Raw genomic sequence first — 15,525 nt, forward strand, 5'->3', positions numbered from 1 at the left:
GTAAAACAGAGAAGAAAAAGCATCTCCTGCTGTCCTGCTTGCAGAGTACAGCCGCTCCAGCCACCCGCGCCTGCCCAGGGGTGCTGCCCACCGCGCCGTGCCCCCTGCTCCGTGCCTGCTGGGATCCCCTGCCCACGCGGGTCTGGTCCCGGTGTGTCCGCACCCACCCAGAGATGTGCGCGCTGGGCGGCCCGCAACCGGGAGCCGAGGCCTCGGCAAGGGGCAGCCTTGCTGCGCGCTGCCGTGTCGTAGCTGGGCTCACGCCTCTCCCCCGGCCAGGCCATGTCGGTCGCCCAACCAAGCCCGGCCTTGCCCGACCCAGGGGCGCACGGGGCTCACAAATTGCCTCTCTGGGGCCGGGCTCACTCCCCCAGGCCGGGGCCGGCGCCACGGCCCGTGCCCCGGCAGGGAGGGCGGGCAGGGGGGCCGCTGGGCCGCCGCCTCCCCCCAGGGCCGACAGACGCCTCGTCGCGCGGCTCCGGCGGGCAGCGCGGCTGGGCCGAGCCTCGTCGTTCCCTCCAGCACGGAGCCAGGGGAACTGGGGCCGCGGCGGCCCCGCACCCACCAGCCCGCCGCCCACCCGACGGCTGGCCACCTGCTCGGGGCGGGAGCCGCCCCTGCCCCTGCCCACCGGGCGGCCGCCGCGAGCCGGCCGGGGTGGAAGGAAGGAGGGGGAAGGGAGGAGTGGCCGCCCCCCCCTGCCCGCGGGGGAGAGAGGGCTCCGCGCCCGCACCGCACGGCCAGGGGGAGTTGCGAGGCAGCGGCGACGTCGGGCTGCAGCCGCCCGTCAAAACACGCAGGGTGGCGGGACGGGACGGGCCAGGGCAGAGCCGCGCCGACCCCTCGCCTGGCTGCCCCCGGGTCTCCGCGATGCCCAGTGACTCCCCGGCCCTCAGCAAGTCCCCGGACGCCGCGGGGCCGAGGGACAAGGCGGGCGGTTTCGCCAAGGAGGCGGCCCTCACGTCGGCCTCCCCGGCGGACAGGGTCGCCGCCACGGCGGGGAAGAAGCCGCCGCGTCTGCCCAAGTGTGCCCGCTGCCGCAACCACGGCTACTCCTCGCCGCTGAAGGGGCACAAGCGATTCTGCATGTGGCGGGACTGCCAGTGCAAGAAGTGCAGCCTGATCGCCGAGCGGCAGCGGGTGATGGCAGCACAGGTGAGCCCCGCGGGGCGGCCGCCCGCTGGCCGCCGCCGCCTCGGCAGGGTCTGCCCGGAGCGGGGTGGGCTGTCTGCCCGGAGCGGGGTGGGCTGTCTGCCCGGGCCGCCGCCGGCGGTGGGGCCGTTGCTCGCCGCCCGGCGGGCGCTGTGCTGGGGGCGCGCGGCCGCGGGGGACCCGCGGCGCGGGCTGGGGTTGCACCGCCGCCTTCCCGAATTAACGAGGCTTTTCGCTATCTTTCTCGTGCGTTACTATTTTCTGTCTGCCTTGGGCATAAAAACAGGGGATGCCCTGAGGGCGCTTAGGGTTCCAGTCGCGGTAGGCTGGCGGTGAGCGTGTGGCGGCTCCCTGCGGGCGTGGCGGCGTGCGTCCCTTCGCAGGACGGGCAGCGCCGAAACGTGTTGGCAGCCCTGACCTGCGGGGTTCTGCTTTAAAACCTGCAGAGGGAAGGACTTCCAGCTAACGTCAGGTTGCCGGTTTTCAACTTGTTTTTAACTAGGTAATGCATAAGCTAGCCAACTAATCGGTTAGCGAGAATATTTTGCGTTGGTGATTTCAGACGGTGTAGCTGCTTTCCCTGATGCTGTGCACCTTTGGTTGCGTGCATTTCTAATTATTTAATTTTTAATTAAATTTAATAAAAACCAGGCGTTCTTCCTGATTTTGCATAGAGTGGCTCTGTAAATAGCTGAGTGGCTGGCTCGTCTTGAATCTAAACAAGGACTCAGTAGTATTCGCAAAGGAACCAAAGTGCACCCAGTTTTGTGTAGAAGTTAACTTTTTCCGTTAGGTAGTCCCGCTTTAGTCACAACTCTTTGGCAACGTAAATGACCGCTGTATTAGTCCTTGCGATCCTTATCTTGAAAACTTCAAAGAGGAGTCCTGAGAGCGTAATGGCTACTAGCTGCTTGAGCTCTGCGGGAGGGCTTGCACCTTCTCTGTGGTGCAAATGGTCGCCTGCGGCCAAGTTAATCGAAAGGCGTCAGGACCCACCGACCCAGTTTGCAACTAGTGCGTGCTCAGATCCCACGTAAAATGAGTGCCCCACTGACAGATTTTAAAAAAACTTTGCAGCCCTGGATTAAATCTTTCACCACTTTTTTTATTGAACCATTCAGTGCAGGTATACTAGAAGTCCTCTGAACCCATGGGAGCTTTTGTTCGTTGAAGTAATTCTTCCTTGTCGGTGGTGTGGCAGTACAGAAACTATTATGCCCAACTTGCATGCAGTTTCTCTGCTCGGGGAGAACCACGGAATAATGAACACAAATCCCTTTGCTGCCTGCCTCGGGGGAGGGAGCACAAAATGGGATGCTGCCCACGCAGATGTCCCCTTCTGCACAGACAGTTTCCCTGCTGCCCAGCAGCTTCTGTCAGGTGGTGAATGCCTCCTGCTAGTGGTTTCTGGCGGTGGCCTTCCTGGTTATTTTCTCTTCCCAGGCTAGTTTCTGAAAGTGGCTTTGTAAGCCTCCCTAACTAAACCTTATCTGTGTAGGAGTTACACATTGAAAGTCTGACTTTCCCCGTTTTGATGTATTTCTGCAGTGAGCCCCTTGGCGCTGCTGGAATTTTACAGTTCAAGGTTATTGGCTTGTGAAGTCAAAGTTACCCGTGGTGTTTGCGAGTCTACACCTCCTCTTTAGGATGTCTCTGGTGGAAGAGCTGTCATTATCTAACGGTATTACGCATCTGTATTAGAAAAATGTTACTGTTGAACATGGAAATGGAGGGAAGTCCAGTTCAAGTTACCCAGGAGAATTTTCAGCAAGAAAATCCCACAATCCTAGTCTGTAATCTATGATAGATTTTCAAGGTTCAAGTACAGATGCAAATCAGTCACCTGGCAAATTGCAGGTTAGGTAGCTGCCCCCAGTGTCATATATACCACCTGGACATGTATCACAGCTTGGCATGGGGGGACAGCTGTGCAGAATTTATCTGCCAGTTCAGATTAGGTAGAAGAGGTCCTCTGTATCTTCAGTGAGCGAGGAATGTGGGGTTTTTGCACCCATGTTCAGACTGCATAGTGCCTGTGAGCTTGGCCAGTGTCAGCAAGGTTTTGGAACATCATCTGTTGGGAAAGAACAGCAGGGAGCTCCTGCTTCTGCAGGCCTGGCCGGCTGCCTACAGTGTATATGGCACTGGCTGAGATGCTCACAGGATGGTTCACCACTTTTGCTGTGCTTCTTCCATGGTGGATGTCTTGTGTACAGTGTACTGTGCATAGAAATTCCCTTGAAGGGCTAGATTTCCAGCAAAGCCAGCGAGGGAGCCCAGCAAAGATAGAGCAGCAAGACTGCAGGTGTAAGCCCTTATGAAGAGCTGCTTTATATTGATGAAGAGGCACAGCAGAGCCTTGCAAGCAGCTGAATTTCTTATCCCCAGCAGTTATGTACTGGCGGAGAGAAAGGTAGTGACTACACTTTTCACAGTATGCTTTGACCAAGAGCAACTGTGTCTGGTGAGTGCAGTCATCTTTCATGCATCTTCATTTGGCCTTGTTGGACAAAGATGTATATGGTACCAGCATTTCAAAGGTTTGTTGGTATATGTTTGGACACAAAAAAGGGTTGGTTTTAAATAGCTTTATAACCTCATTTATGTGCTCCGCTACCCACTGGCTGGATTGTGATGTCAGCATTGTAGAGAGTACCAGGAGATAAAACCAGCCTTGAGTTTGAGTCTTGTTGTTGCTATTATAAACTGTGCTAAAGCCAGAGAGCATGCCCTACAAGTGTCTGCTTGTTCCTAGGTTGCACTGAGAAGGCAGCAAGCTCAGGAAGAGGAGCTGGGAATCAGCTGCCCGCGGCCCCTGCCCAGTGTCCCTGAGGTGTTTGTTAAGAAGAACAGCGGTGGCAGCTCTTGTACCCTGTTGGAAGGCAGCAGCACACCTCTGCATTCGACGAGTACAGCCACAACAGCAACCAGCACACCATCAGGTAAAGTGCTGGGAGAGCAATGCTCACCGCTGGGGGTGAGGGCTGATGTTGCGTATGCCAGCCTGCTGTTGCACCTCTTCCCCTTGCTGCAGCGGTGGGATTATGGAGAGTCCCCTTTCCGAGAATGGTGTTACACCGTTGGTATGGTTAGCAAAATGGAATTCTTTTATATTTTAAGTGACTATTTTTACTTGAAAATCAAAATTTAAGTTTGATGTAGACTGGCACTGTAATTTAATTCAATGCGGTGTATACCTGCAAGTAGAGGTTTACAAGGAGCTTTGCTCCTTTATCCCAAAATGTGCTTCTGCCACAGTCCTGGCATCTGCATGTTGGTGGGCTGTGTATCTTCTTCACAACTGGAGGGTTTTCAGCACTGTGTAGGAGCGAAGTATGTAGGTAATGTTATTGACCCCAGCAGCAGAGCACTGTCCACCTTATGTGACTCGATGTGGAGGTGCATCTGTTTGGTGTGGCCAGGTGTGATGACTATGAAAGACTGACATAGTCTTTCCACTCTATTACATCTTACTGTAGTGCATTTAACCCTTGTCAAAAGAAACAAAAAACCCCACCCAAACCCAAAACCCAATGTTTTTCTGCAATTGCAGTAAACCCATGGGTAAGTATAACTGAGACTTAAAGGCATAGAAGTGAAGATTCTAGGCAGAATGCTTTTTCCTGTGTAGAGCTTATGCCTGACAGGTAGGGCAACTGAGTATGTATAAAAGTGAAAATTATGTAATTGTCTTCTGCTCTGTAGACAGAAAAAACAAACATAAAGGAAAGGAAAAGGAAATGTCATTGATTTTTAATCATCTGTGCTGATGTCAGTAATACAGGTGAATTTACTTCCTGTTTAAAAAGCTGCTTCTGAAGTGGACAATGCCTTGCACTAACTGATAAAAGTACAGCGTCTATGTGTGTCTGTCAAATGATACTACTCTGTTTTGCAGGCCATTTAAAGCCTTGTCAGATGGATTTCTTGCATACATTGCATACAGGCAGTTTCAGACCAATGTGGAGGAATTTGTTTGGGAAGCTTTTAGAAAAACTGGTGGATAAAACAAGAAATAGCTTTTTATGAGATTTTTTTGTTTTCATTATTGCAGTCATGTTAGTGTCACCTTTGAATTGATGCAATTACTTCTTTCATATTTGGATTACTGCATGGTTTGTCTATAGACAAGGAAGAAGCTGGCTGAAGATTAAAGTGGTATATTCAGTAAGAAATTATAGGTGTGGAGAGATCAGGTGTAACTTAGGAAAAGAAGAAAACCCTTGCTTACACAGAACGTTCAAAAAATGAAATTGAACTACTGTCAACAAAATATGCATAAGCTTTAATCATAATGTGCTTAAAATGTCAGTGGAGATATTTATTAACCCCACTTTAATAATTTCTTACTAATTGTATTAAATTGTGGTCTTTTAATGAGAAACATTCATTAAATAAGCTCAAAGCAATTTATATGCTTGAATAAAGTCTTGAAAACGTGAAGATGCCCAATTTTAAAGTAACTTGAATGGTTTGAAAATTTTTTGATCAAAGCAATTGTAAATGGTTTCCAGTTGTCTTTCTTACAATGGATTTTCCTTTGTGAGCTATTCAAATACATTGTTTCTCAAGTATTTTACTGAATAACTGTTTGGGTGAACAACATTTAAAATACACAGCTTTATCTCCAGAGTGAAGATGTGATTCCATCCAAGAATCAAGCCAGGGTCAGCTTTGTCCACCAGAAGTAGAATAATCTGGGAAGGAGTAGGAAATTTGGTTCATAATTTCGTTTATAGACCCCTAAGTAGCAACAGAAATTCATGCTTATCTCAAAGGCAACTGCACTGCATAAAGTTCTGTCTCAAATAATTTGGTAGGCTCATCTTTTGAAAGCACTGTAAGTACTTGGTAGGTATGGATTTAATGCCACCAGTGACCGTGCTGGCTGTGAAGCTGCAGAAAGCGCTCTGCCTTCAGCCAGACTGTAGGGTGGCTTCATCAGATGTCAGAGACCCTGGAAAGTCTTTTTTCAGTGAGGATACTGCTTAAATACTCTGATGCTTTATTTTTTTAGTATATGAAGATCATCTGTTAGACAAGAAGCTGCTGTGTGTGATGTGACATGAAGTTCTTGGTTTAGGTGTTTTCAGAACCAGGTAACTGAAGGATTCTTGCATTTCCGTTTTATCATTTTGCAGGTGCCCTCAACTGCAAGCAAAATGAGAGACCCCATCACAGCAAATGTCACAGTGTCTCAGTTTGGTAGGCTGAGGTGCTGGTTTTGCAAGGATTTACAATCCTCATTAAGGCAGGCAGAGAGAGTGAAACCCTGTGCAGCAGGGGAAGTCAGCAGCCCCCTGCAAGCCCCAGGGGAACTGGTTGCTTCTGGGAGCGCAGTGTGCCCTGTACAGCACGCATTAGACAGGGCAAGAGGTGGTTTTGACAGTGGTAATTCTATTCCTCCTGTAAGTTTTGGCTTCACATAGCTGTTTTTCTTTTGGACTTACATTGTGCAGAGCTTTGTTTGCCAGCAGAGGAGTAATGTGTGAAGGAGTCACACAAAATATGTAGTGCCAGAGAGAGTCTTTCCTTGCTGTATCCATTTTATCGGCAGATGAGAGATATTGTGACACCTGGAGAGACAAGAGACAATTTTTCAGATTCTTTTGTGACACGCTAGGTTTGAAAAGTGTAGAAGTGAATTACTATGTTCATAGCATAGGGGTTGTGCCTTTACTATCTCAAGTTTGGAAACTGTGTTTACTTTGGATACAGCGTATGTTTCCCACTGAAAAGCAAACTGGTAATCTGCAGTTCAGTTGGAAGGGAGAAGACCGTGGTCTCGGGGAATTAGCAGAACCGATTGCAAACAGATCGTATAGTCCGTGCATTTTTACTTCAAAAGTTGCAGGCTGCTGAGAGCGAAGGCCATTTAATAGTACAGAGCAGCAAAAAGTCATGATTCCAGAGCATCTAAAGTAATTGTCCTTCCTTCTGCAGAGTAAGTTCATCTTGTTAGGTTAACTAGTGTGCAAAACTCAGGAAAAGACTGTTGTGGGGCATTTAAAATGTGCCTTACAGACATCCTTAATTTATAAAATCTGGGTTCTTCCCTCTTCCATGTCATTTTGGTAACTCTGCCATTTTAATATTTAGAAATCACTGGGGGGTGAGGGGGGAGCATGATCATGAAACACCTTCCAGTGAGAGCTGCTCACACTAAAGGAAGGAGACAGTGCATTTCACCTTTCCTCTGTTTTTATTTGGTCCTCATCACAGACTTAAAGGTCGTGTTTGGCATTTATGGAATGGGGTGGGGTGACTGCAACATACATTACTTGGTGGTTGGAAGGTGCTGGAGAGCACCCCATCTTTCTGCTGCTCTGCGTTCATGTTGGCCCAGTTTAGAAGAATCCAGTATGGATGGGATTACCATATGATGCTACATTCCAGCTCCTGCTCCTGTCCTCTGTGGTGGTCGATTTCCCATTGGTTTTCCATTGACCATAAATAACGACATTGCTCAGGTGCCTTTGCAGCATCACTGGCTGACAAGTTAAACACATCATTGTCAGCAATTGTGAGTAATAAGCCTGAGTTTGATATTTCACTTTGCTGCGTTTATTATGTGTGACAGAAACAAAATAGTGTTCTTTTTACATTTCTCCAGATAGGAGCAGCTTTCACTTTGAAACCCTTGGAGGAACAGATGAGGTTTTATCTACCTATAACTGTGGACTGTAGTGGGGTCAGCAGTAATGCTGTGCCTAATGAACGATGGTACTAAGATCCCTTTGAACTTGCAGTGCCCTAGATGCCTCTGAGAATCCTGCCTGGCCTTCTTTACTTTTCCTTTGCTTTTTTAATGTTATCTTTTGAATGTCTACAAAACTACTGTGATTTCAAAAATCAATGTCATGACCTTCCAGATGTTGTGCTGCATAGGTAATAAAGAAGAAAAATGTTGTTATAATTGGAAGATACCACGGCTTGGTTTTAAAAAAAAAGGAGAAATTTTCTTTCTGAAAGAAGGTCATTTTAAGTCTTTACAGTATAATGCCATATGCTGTCAGAATTTTTGTTTTGTCAAAAAAGTCTCATTTTAGTCTCTGATAGGCAACATGAGGAAGCAGCCTTGGACGTTTCACCACAGGAGTGCTTAAGCACTGGAGCAGGTTGCCCAGAGAAGTTGTGGAGCCTCCATCCTTGGGGAGGCTTAAAACTGCTGAATGGTGCCTGAGCCACATCATCCAACTGGAAAGCTTGGCCTGCTTTGAGCAGAGTTTGGGCCAGCTGGCCTCCAGAGGTCTTTTCTAAGCTGAACTACACTGTGGAATCTATGGAATGCCTACTTTTTTGTATTGACATTGTGTCATACATACTAAAATTTGGAATTCAGCTAGCTTCAATACTGATCAGCATTTGCAAGCCTGGGAAAGAAATCTTGACTCTTGACCTAAAACCACTCAATGACTAAATCTGTGGTAGATTCCAATAGAACATTAGCACCATGGAGGTTAACAGGTGGTGGAGAGGATTGCTAGTTCAGGTGGCAGCAGCCTCAGCAGGCTGAGCACTAAGGAGAAGGAGGCATCTAGCTGCTTTGTCTGCGTGTGCCAGGGCTAACATGATGGCTGGATGGCCTCAGAGGTCTTGGTGGGTCTGCAGTGGTTATGGGTCCATCATCCTTCTCTTTCCTTTGGTCTTTGTCTCCTCGTTACTCTCTAACAATTATTTTCTCCTGCTACACCCACTGCTGCTTCTTCACCAGGTTTAATTGCTGGCTGGTTCCGGGTCCTGCAGACTCTCCTTTGATACTCAGGGCCAAGCAGCCCCATCCGTTGCTTCCTGGCCAAGCAGCCCCATCCATTGCTTCCTGATCCTTTGCCCTGGCTTCTCAGACAGCCAACAGATCTCTGTTAAGGAGAGGGCATAGCTGAATGTGATGTGTCTTTACTGGATAGTAACAGCTGGCAAACCTAAGTTTTGCATCTTTCACCTCTGAATAACTAATACCTTCCCATCCATAACCATCTGTTTTTCTCCAGCTGATTGTAGTTCAGATGAGAGAAAACCACATTTGTATGGGTCTGTTGTAAGAGTTTGTGAACTGCCGTACCTCTCTTGCATTGGCATTATTTCTACAGCATGAGTTAGACTTTGTCTGGGGAAGCAGTTGCTGGAGATGGTCTTCTGCCTGGAAGGTGGTTTTCTCAGTCGCTAAATCTCCTTCAAGCAGATACTGAGAGAGTGTTTCACTTTGAACAATCTTTCCTTGGTTTGGGATAAAACTCGCCCCTAATAGGCTTTTTAAATTTCAACTATGCGATGAACAAAGCACTCCACAGCGTGGCTGCCATGGCTTTGTAATTTTCAGTTCCTACCAAAATAGTGTGCATTTTGCTCAGAGTTGTTTAAAAAGGCATTGTTTGTGAAGCAAGGCATTGCTGCCTCTCTGCACTGCTGTAGTTTCACCGTACTTGGGAACGTTGCAAGGAGTTTTGAGCATCTCATTATAAAAGGACATAGATAAATCTGAAAGGATAGAGGGAAGGGTGACAAAAATGATGTATGGCTTGTAGAAAAGGAGACTAAGGGTGGATATAACAGTCTATAAATATTTGAGAGGTAATAATATGGAGGAGGGGGAGGGATTATTTACAGTGCTTGTGACAGCATAACAAGGAGCAACGGCTTGAAACTAAAAAAGACAAAATTAAATTAGACAGTAGACACTTTTTCTCCTAACTAGAAGTGCAATTAGCAACGGAGTGACCTGCATAAGGACAAGGGGGTAAGTGAAGCATAATCAGGAGAGGTGTTTAAGAGTGTGTTAGATTATGATCTCAAGTGATTAATATGGGGGTAAACTCTGATCAATGTGCAGGTGAAACTAGATGACGGAAATCTCCTGCAGCTTTGTCATCTCCTATATGATTCATTGCCTCTGGCTATTGTTTGACTGTGTTAAATAAATCATAATGTTACAGGGTTCTGCATCCCTGATTAGATGTTTCCAGTTAATTCTCCAGTTCTGGATCCTGAAGCTTGCAAAGCTTGCACTTTCCTTGCTCCTCCTTTCAAGCCATATTTGTTCATTGTCTTTGCAGCTTCATGTGTGTGTGCATGTGTGTGTGTTTAGGTGTCGATGTTTTAACTGAGCTAATGTCTGAAGTGCCATACGTGTTTATTCAGTGAGGCACAGACTGTCAAAAGTGTGCTATTTCTGTCATGATGGTGAAACTGGTAGAATTAGTAGCAATTTTCAGAGTTTTAGGGCTGTAAATGAAGTTTTATTTTTCTTTTCAGGCTTTTGATCCTGTCTGAAGCCTCAGTGGAAGTAAATAGTGTAAAAATAAATAGCATTAAAAGATTTTGAAGACCTCAGGGAAGATTGCTTTTCTTTTTCTGTTCAGGTGGTACTGCAGGGCTTGTCCAGTGCTGTCTTCACAAGAGGCAGGGGCTGGGAAAAGCTTTCTGCAGCATGCTGGCAAGGCAGGGGTGCCAGGGGAGCAGCTGTGACCTACTCAGACCCGCTTACTTTGGGAGAGAAGGGCTGCCCAGCCCAGGGCTTCTGTGACCACCTTCTGGGTGGACGGGTGGAGGGGAGAATGCACAGGGAGCTCAGCAGGTATTCCCATCCTTCTTTCACATTTCAGAAGAGCTTTTTTCCCTTAAGGAATTGGGAGTAGATTTTTTTTTTTTTTTTCATTTTCCAAAAGCTTTCACCCTAGGGCCTTCTGTGTTTGCAGCATCTTTTTGTCTGACTTTTCTCGCACCAGGTGAGGTTTCCAGACATAGAGCTGCCATTCAGAACGAGGTCCCTGCTGAGTGGTGTTTGCTGTGCACTGAGTGGACTTTATTTACCATGTACACTGTCCTAGCACCTGGGTGCTCAGGGTTTCTCCTCTCACCGAAGGCCACTGGGGCTAGTGGGCAACCCTGTTGTTCTTTGTGCCTTGGAAGCTCTTCCTCTGTCATGTTGACATTTGCACATGTGTCTTCACATTTAGAGAGTTACTTACGCCAGCTTGTCATTTCCATTCATCATTGTGAACACTGAGATAAGGAAGAGAGCAGGAGCAGAAGATGTACTGAGACTTTTCTGTCCATGGGCATATTACGACATTTATCTGCAGCTAACTTCTTGTTCCTTTCTGTGCCCTTGAAACAGTTATTATTACTTAACTGAATGTGTGGGGTCTTCCTTTTGTTTTTAGAAAAGATAGAGGTTGGGGAGTGAAGGGGTGCTGCATGCTTCCTTAACTGAGCACTGGCATGATTTCTTGCCTTTTCTTTTTTCCATGTGCTTTCTTATACCTTTAAGACTGTTTCCATTCATTTTATTTATCAGCCTTCTAATTCAGCCTGTTGGCGCGTTCCCCATTTTCAGTGGATTTGTCACTTAATGACATGGGGACTAAAGTGCAGTTTTGAAGGTTTCTTTTGGAGGAATGCTTTTTCATATGCTTCTTCGAATGCCTCTTTCTTTTTTTTTTTTTTTTCTTTTTCTTTTTCTGAACTTTGGTAAACTTTCTCCTGATTTTGAGTACCTGATAGTCTTAATCAGAGTTAATAAATAGCTCATCTACTTAGGTACAAACAGTGTTCATGTGCTTCTGTCCTGTGTTTTCTTTGGGAGCTTGCAAAGAGTCAGTTAAGCACTGAGCTTCTTTTCCTTTGCAATGAGAGTGGGTGCCTAACTATTTTTATAGGTTTTTTTTCTCCAGTTCCTGTCTCTAGTCTCTATTCATGCTATTTCTGTTGCTTACAGCATAGGCCACCATTTGCTGACTTGGATGCTGATAGTCACGGATACAACTGAACCTCAGCTGATGTAAGCCACTGTAGTTCCAGTCACTGTGTGTCTCTTGTCAGTGAGTTGTGCATGAACAAAATTCGTTAGTGATCTATTTGCATTTGCATGAAAGCAGATTTTGTGAGCGCAGATGTTGTGGCATCCATGCAGCACTGGTGATCATGTACAAGTGATGCATGTGCATGTGATTTTTGCTCACTTGCCCAGGTCCTGTGGGTGTTAACAGTGGTTCTGTACCACTCCTGATACTAGTTTTTCCATCACATATTGAGTACATAGAGTGAAAAAGCACTCGTGTTACTTCTAGTTGGTCTTGTTTAGAAACCCTTTGGGTTTCTGTCATCATATAGCTTATAGTCAAGCATGGACTCCAGCTAATTCCAGCCATCATCCTACTCCCTTTATTATTTTTATTGTGAGCCATAATGATTTTATCCCAGTCATATTTCCTCCAAGGTCTGCTATCTCAGACACTTGTAAAGCTTTCCCTCCCTTCTAATATTCTCTTTGATCGGTTGTTAATGACTTAAATCCCTTTACATTTAATACACGCTGAGTTTCTTTCTCCTCTCAGTTTTGCTTCTTTGTGCCGGGAGGCATTCAGGCTGTTTTCCATCACTGTCTAGAAATCTGATTTCCTTTCCTAATTTCCCTTCTTTTTTAATTTCTTCCTCTATTTTTTTAAAAGTTGTGTTGATTCTAAGTTTTGTTCCTTTTACACACTTCAGTAGCACATTGGATGTCTGAATGGAACAAGTTAAATGTTTGTAAATTTGTTTCTCAAACCAGGTATCTCGAGGTGAATAATAACATGTGTACATACATATGCACATGTAGTAGTCATACTCCCAGCTGTAATACTGATGATTGAAAACAGCATTTATTTCTCATGCTCCTAATTTTCTGAAGCCCTAATTTTGTTGCTCCAAATCCTGTTAGCTGTCATGCATGCTAATAATTTTAGATATGTAAATAATCCTGCAGTCTTTGTTCAGCACGAGCAAACATATGCTGGAGCATTAAAATAGTGCTTAGCATTTTCACAAAAATAAAAGCCATGTTCAAAGATTTTGAATGTTTTTTCTTTACTAAAGCCATTCTTTTTTTGCTGATAAAGATTTTAATACAATCACTATAGCTATATTACAAAGAATAAAAGTGCAAGTACGGAAAGGACAAGCATTGCCCCACCAGTCCACATTAAAATATCAACTACTCTGCTCTAGTCAGTGGCAGAAGATGTTGAAAGTGAAATTTGCTGCTGTAGACACCTTACTAAGGGCCTGAAGCTTCCACTGAGTGTGATAATAAAAATTATTTTCTGTAGGTTTTACTTCTTCAGGCACATTAGGCAGATTTTTAAGTTGCATGCTAAATGTTTGCAGCAGATCATTTTTATTAAGTGTATGCTAAATGTGAACAAAATGTGCCTTCACCAGTTCTGCTGAAATTGGTGGTATTTCAGCTTCTCTTGGCTGGAGCTGTATGTACGAGTGAGAAACTTACTGTGCCAAGCTGCAGTCTTCTGGATGGGATTTCTCCCTCCTTGTTTTTTTCTCCCAAATGCCATTTTCCTTTGAGAAGTGTTGTTTTGTTAAAAACCTTAAAACTGGTAGGTTTTTGAATTGTATTAGGAACACACACACACACAGTTAACAGTCATTTGACCCATTATGGGATAATAATTCTGCCTGCAGAAGAGAAGAAAAAATGCTTAATATTTTTTTCTGATGTTTGCTTTGAAACAACACAAGTGATATGGCTGTGTATGGACATGGTGATATTCTGCTTTCATTTCCAGCAGTAACTGAAACCAGCAGGATTGGATAACTTGCATGCAGTATTTAATACAAAAACAGAAACAAAAGCAAAAAAACCAAAACAACAGAAGATTTGGCTGAGGATCTATCTGGTCCATTAATGCTGATTTCCAGTAAGTCTTTTAACAGTGGGGAAATTCCTAAGGCCTGGAAGAAAGCTGATGTCCTGCCAGTGTTTAAGAAGAGTGAGTGTGGTAGGATGGGTGGCTGCAAACCCATCAGCCTGACATCAGTTTTTGTGAATAGTGGAAGAGTCCACAGTGAACTGAAATGTGCAGGAGGGGGAGAAATGCAGCTGTTAAAGGACGCTCACACAATACAAATTAACAGAAGTTTATGGGTAAAATATTCTGTCAAGTTAGTAATTTTTGTCGTTACAAAATTGCTTGACAAAGTGACATATTGATGAAATCAGATTCTGAAAAGCATTTAATTTTTGTGTCCTATGACATCTTGATTAGGAAACTGAACTGACAGAAGAATCAGTATTGTATGTCTTACGTCGTTTTGAGGATGATCCTATCAGTCTTTAAAATGTAGGTCTGAGTGGAGAATCTTAACACAGTGGCGTTTCTGAAGACATCTCACGGGGAGGGACCTGCTCTTGGCTGTAAGCTGTGTGGTCTTCCCTGAAACCGGTGAGGTGCTTGTGGAGCTAGTGGACTCGTTCCCGGACGAATGTGCATACCAGGAAGTGGGCTTAAAATGGATATTGGAAAGGTAGTTGGTGGTGGTTATGGAGGCACACCATGCCAGGTTCAGGAGCATCACTGAGCCAAAAGGAATGGGAGGCTGGGAGCGTGGGCTTGCCCCACTGGAGGTATCACATTTGTTTGCCCCATTTGTACTGCACCCTGGGTTTCTCTTTATAGCTAGTGGTGGGGATATAGCCATGGTCTGGACCCACACACCTGGGCTTGGACTTGGAAGGGCTCAGGCAGGAGACATAGGAATGATTAGAAGACTGGAAAACATGTCCTGGAGTGAGAGACAGCAATTTATTTTGCCTTTTAGTGACCCCCTTATCTAAGATTTAATTAATACCCAGTATGATTGTTCTAAATTGCTTGTGCCAGACTAGACCAGCTCATGCTGAAAGTTTCTGTGTCGTTTCATGAGATGGGTTTTGACATTGTGAACAGAAGCAGAATGTGGTTGCAGAATCCCATGAAAAGCTTCTGTGTTGGGTGTATCCACTGCAAGGATCAAGCAAGACAATAACAAATAACCTTAATTCTAGGGCCTCCCAGATTTTGTCCCTGTGTATAACTTTTATACCTGGAGTGTCTCCTTCTGGCACATGTTGTTCTTGGTAAAACGTGGTGTCCCTTTTAGGATTCATTTCGTCCTTCATAGTTGAAACTGGAAAAGCTTACTCTGCTTTGCTCAAATGACCGCTCCAGACTTACTCCTAGAGGGGGAAAAAAGTAATACTCATCTTTCTGGGGTGAAAATGAGTATTGTTCTGGCAATCAAGTAATTTTTGAGAAGCAGGAGAACACAGCCACTGATGTCTTGGCGGATGAAGCATGCCCTGCACCTGCAGACACTGCTGACATTATGCCCGCTCCTTGCTGATAACACTTACTGAACTCGTCATGCAGCTGCTCCATTGAGTGAAGGGTGTTGTGAGGCTCCCAGACTCTGCCTTCACTGTCAGAGAGCCACTGCAGGAAGGGTGCAACGACCGGTGGTTTGGTCTTGGGGCGGTGGGAGAAGGTGAGAAGTGCTTGCACGAGTTGGCAGGTGTTAAGTGCCCAGGCGAGGCATCGCTGTAATAAGGAGGTGGGG

At 45.8% G+C, this 15,525-nt stretch overlaps 1 protein-coding gene across 1 annotated transcript in view; it reads left to right on the forward strand.

Moving 5' to 3' along the window:
- The first annotated feature begins 210 nt into the window (after positions 1-210).
- Positions 211-15,525, forward strand: part of DMRT1 (doublesex and mab-3 related transcription factor 1) — a 68,888-nt gene continuing 53,573 nt past the window's right edge. Inside the window, exons 1-2 of the mRNA XM_080372259.1 lie at positions 211-1,155; positions 3,908-4,094. Coding sequence (XP_080228385.1) covers positions 283-1,155; positions 3,908-4,094 — 1,060 coding nt within the window. The 5' untranslated portion in view covers positions 211-282. The remainder of the gene's footprint in view (positions 1,156-3,907; positions 4,095-15,525) is intronic.

The sequence above is a fragment of the Falco punctatus genome (genome assembly GCF_963210335.1).
Source record: "Falco punctatus genome assembly, chromosome: Z".
NCBI classification, from domain to species: domain Eukaryota; kingdom Metazoa; phylum Chordata; class Aves; order Falconiformes; family Falconidae; genus Falco; species Falco punctatus.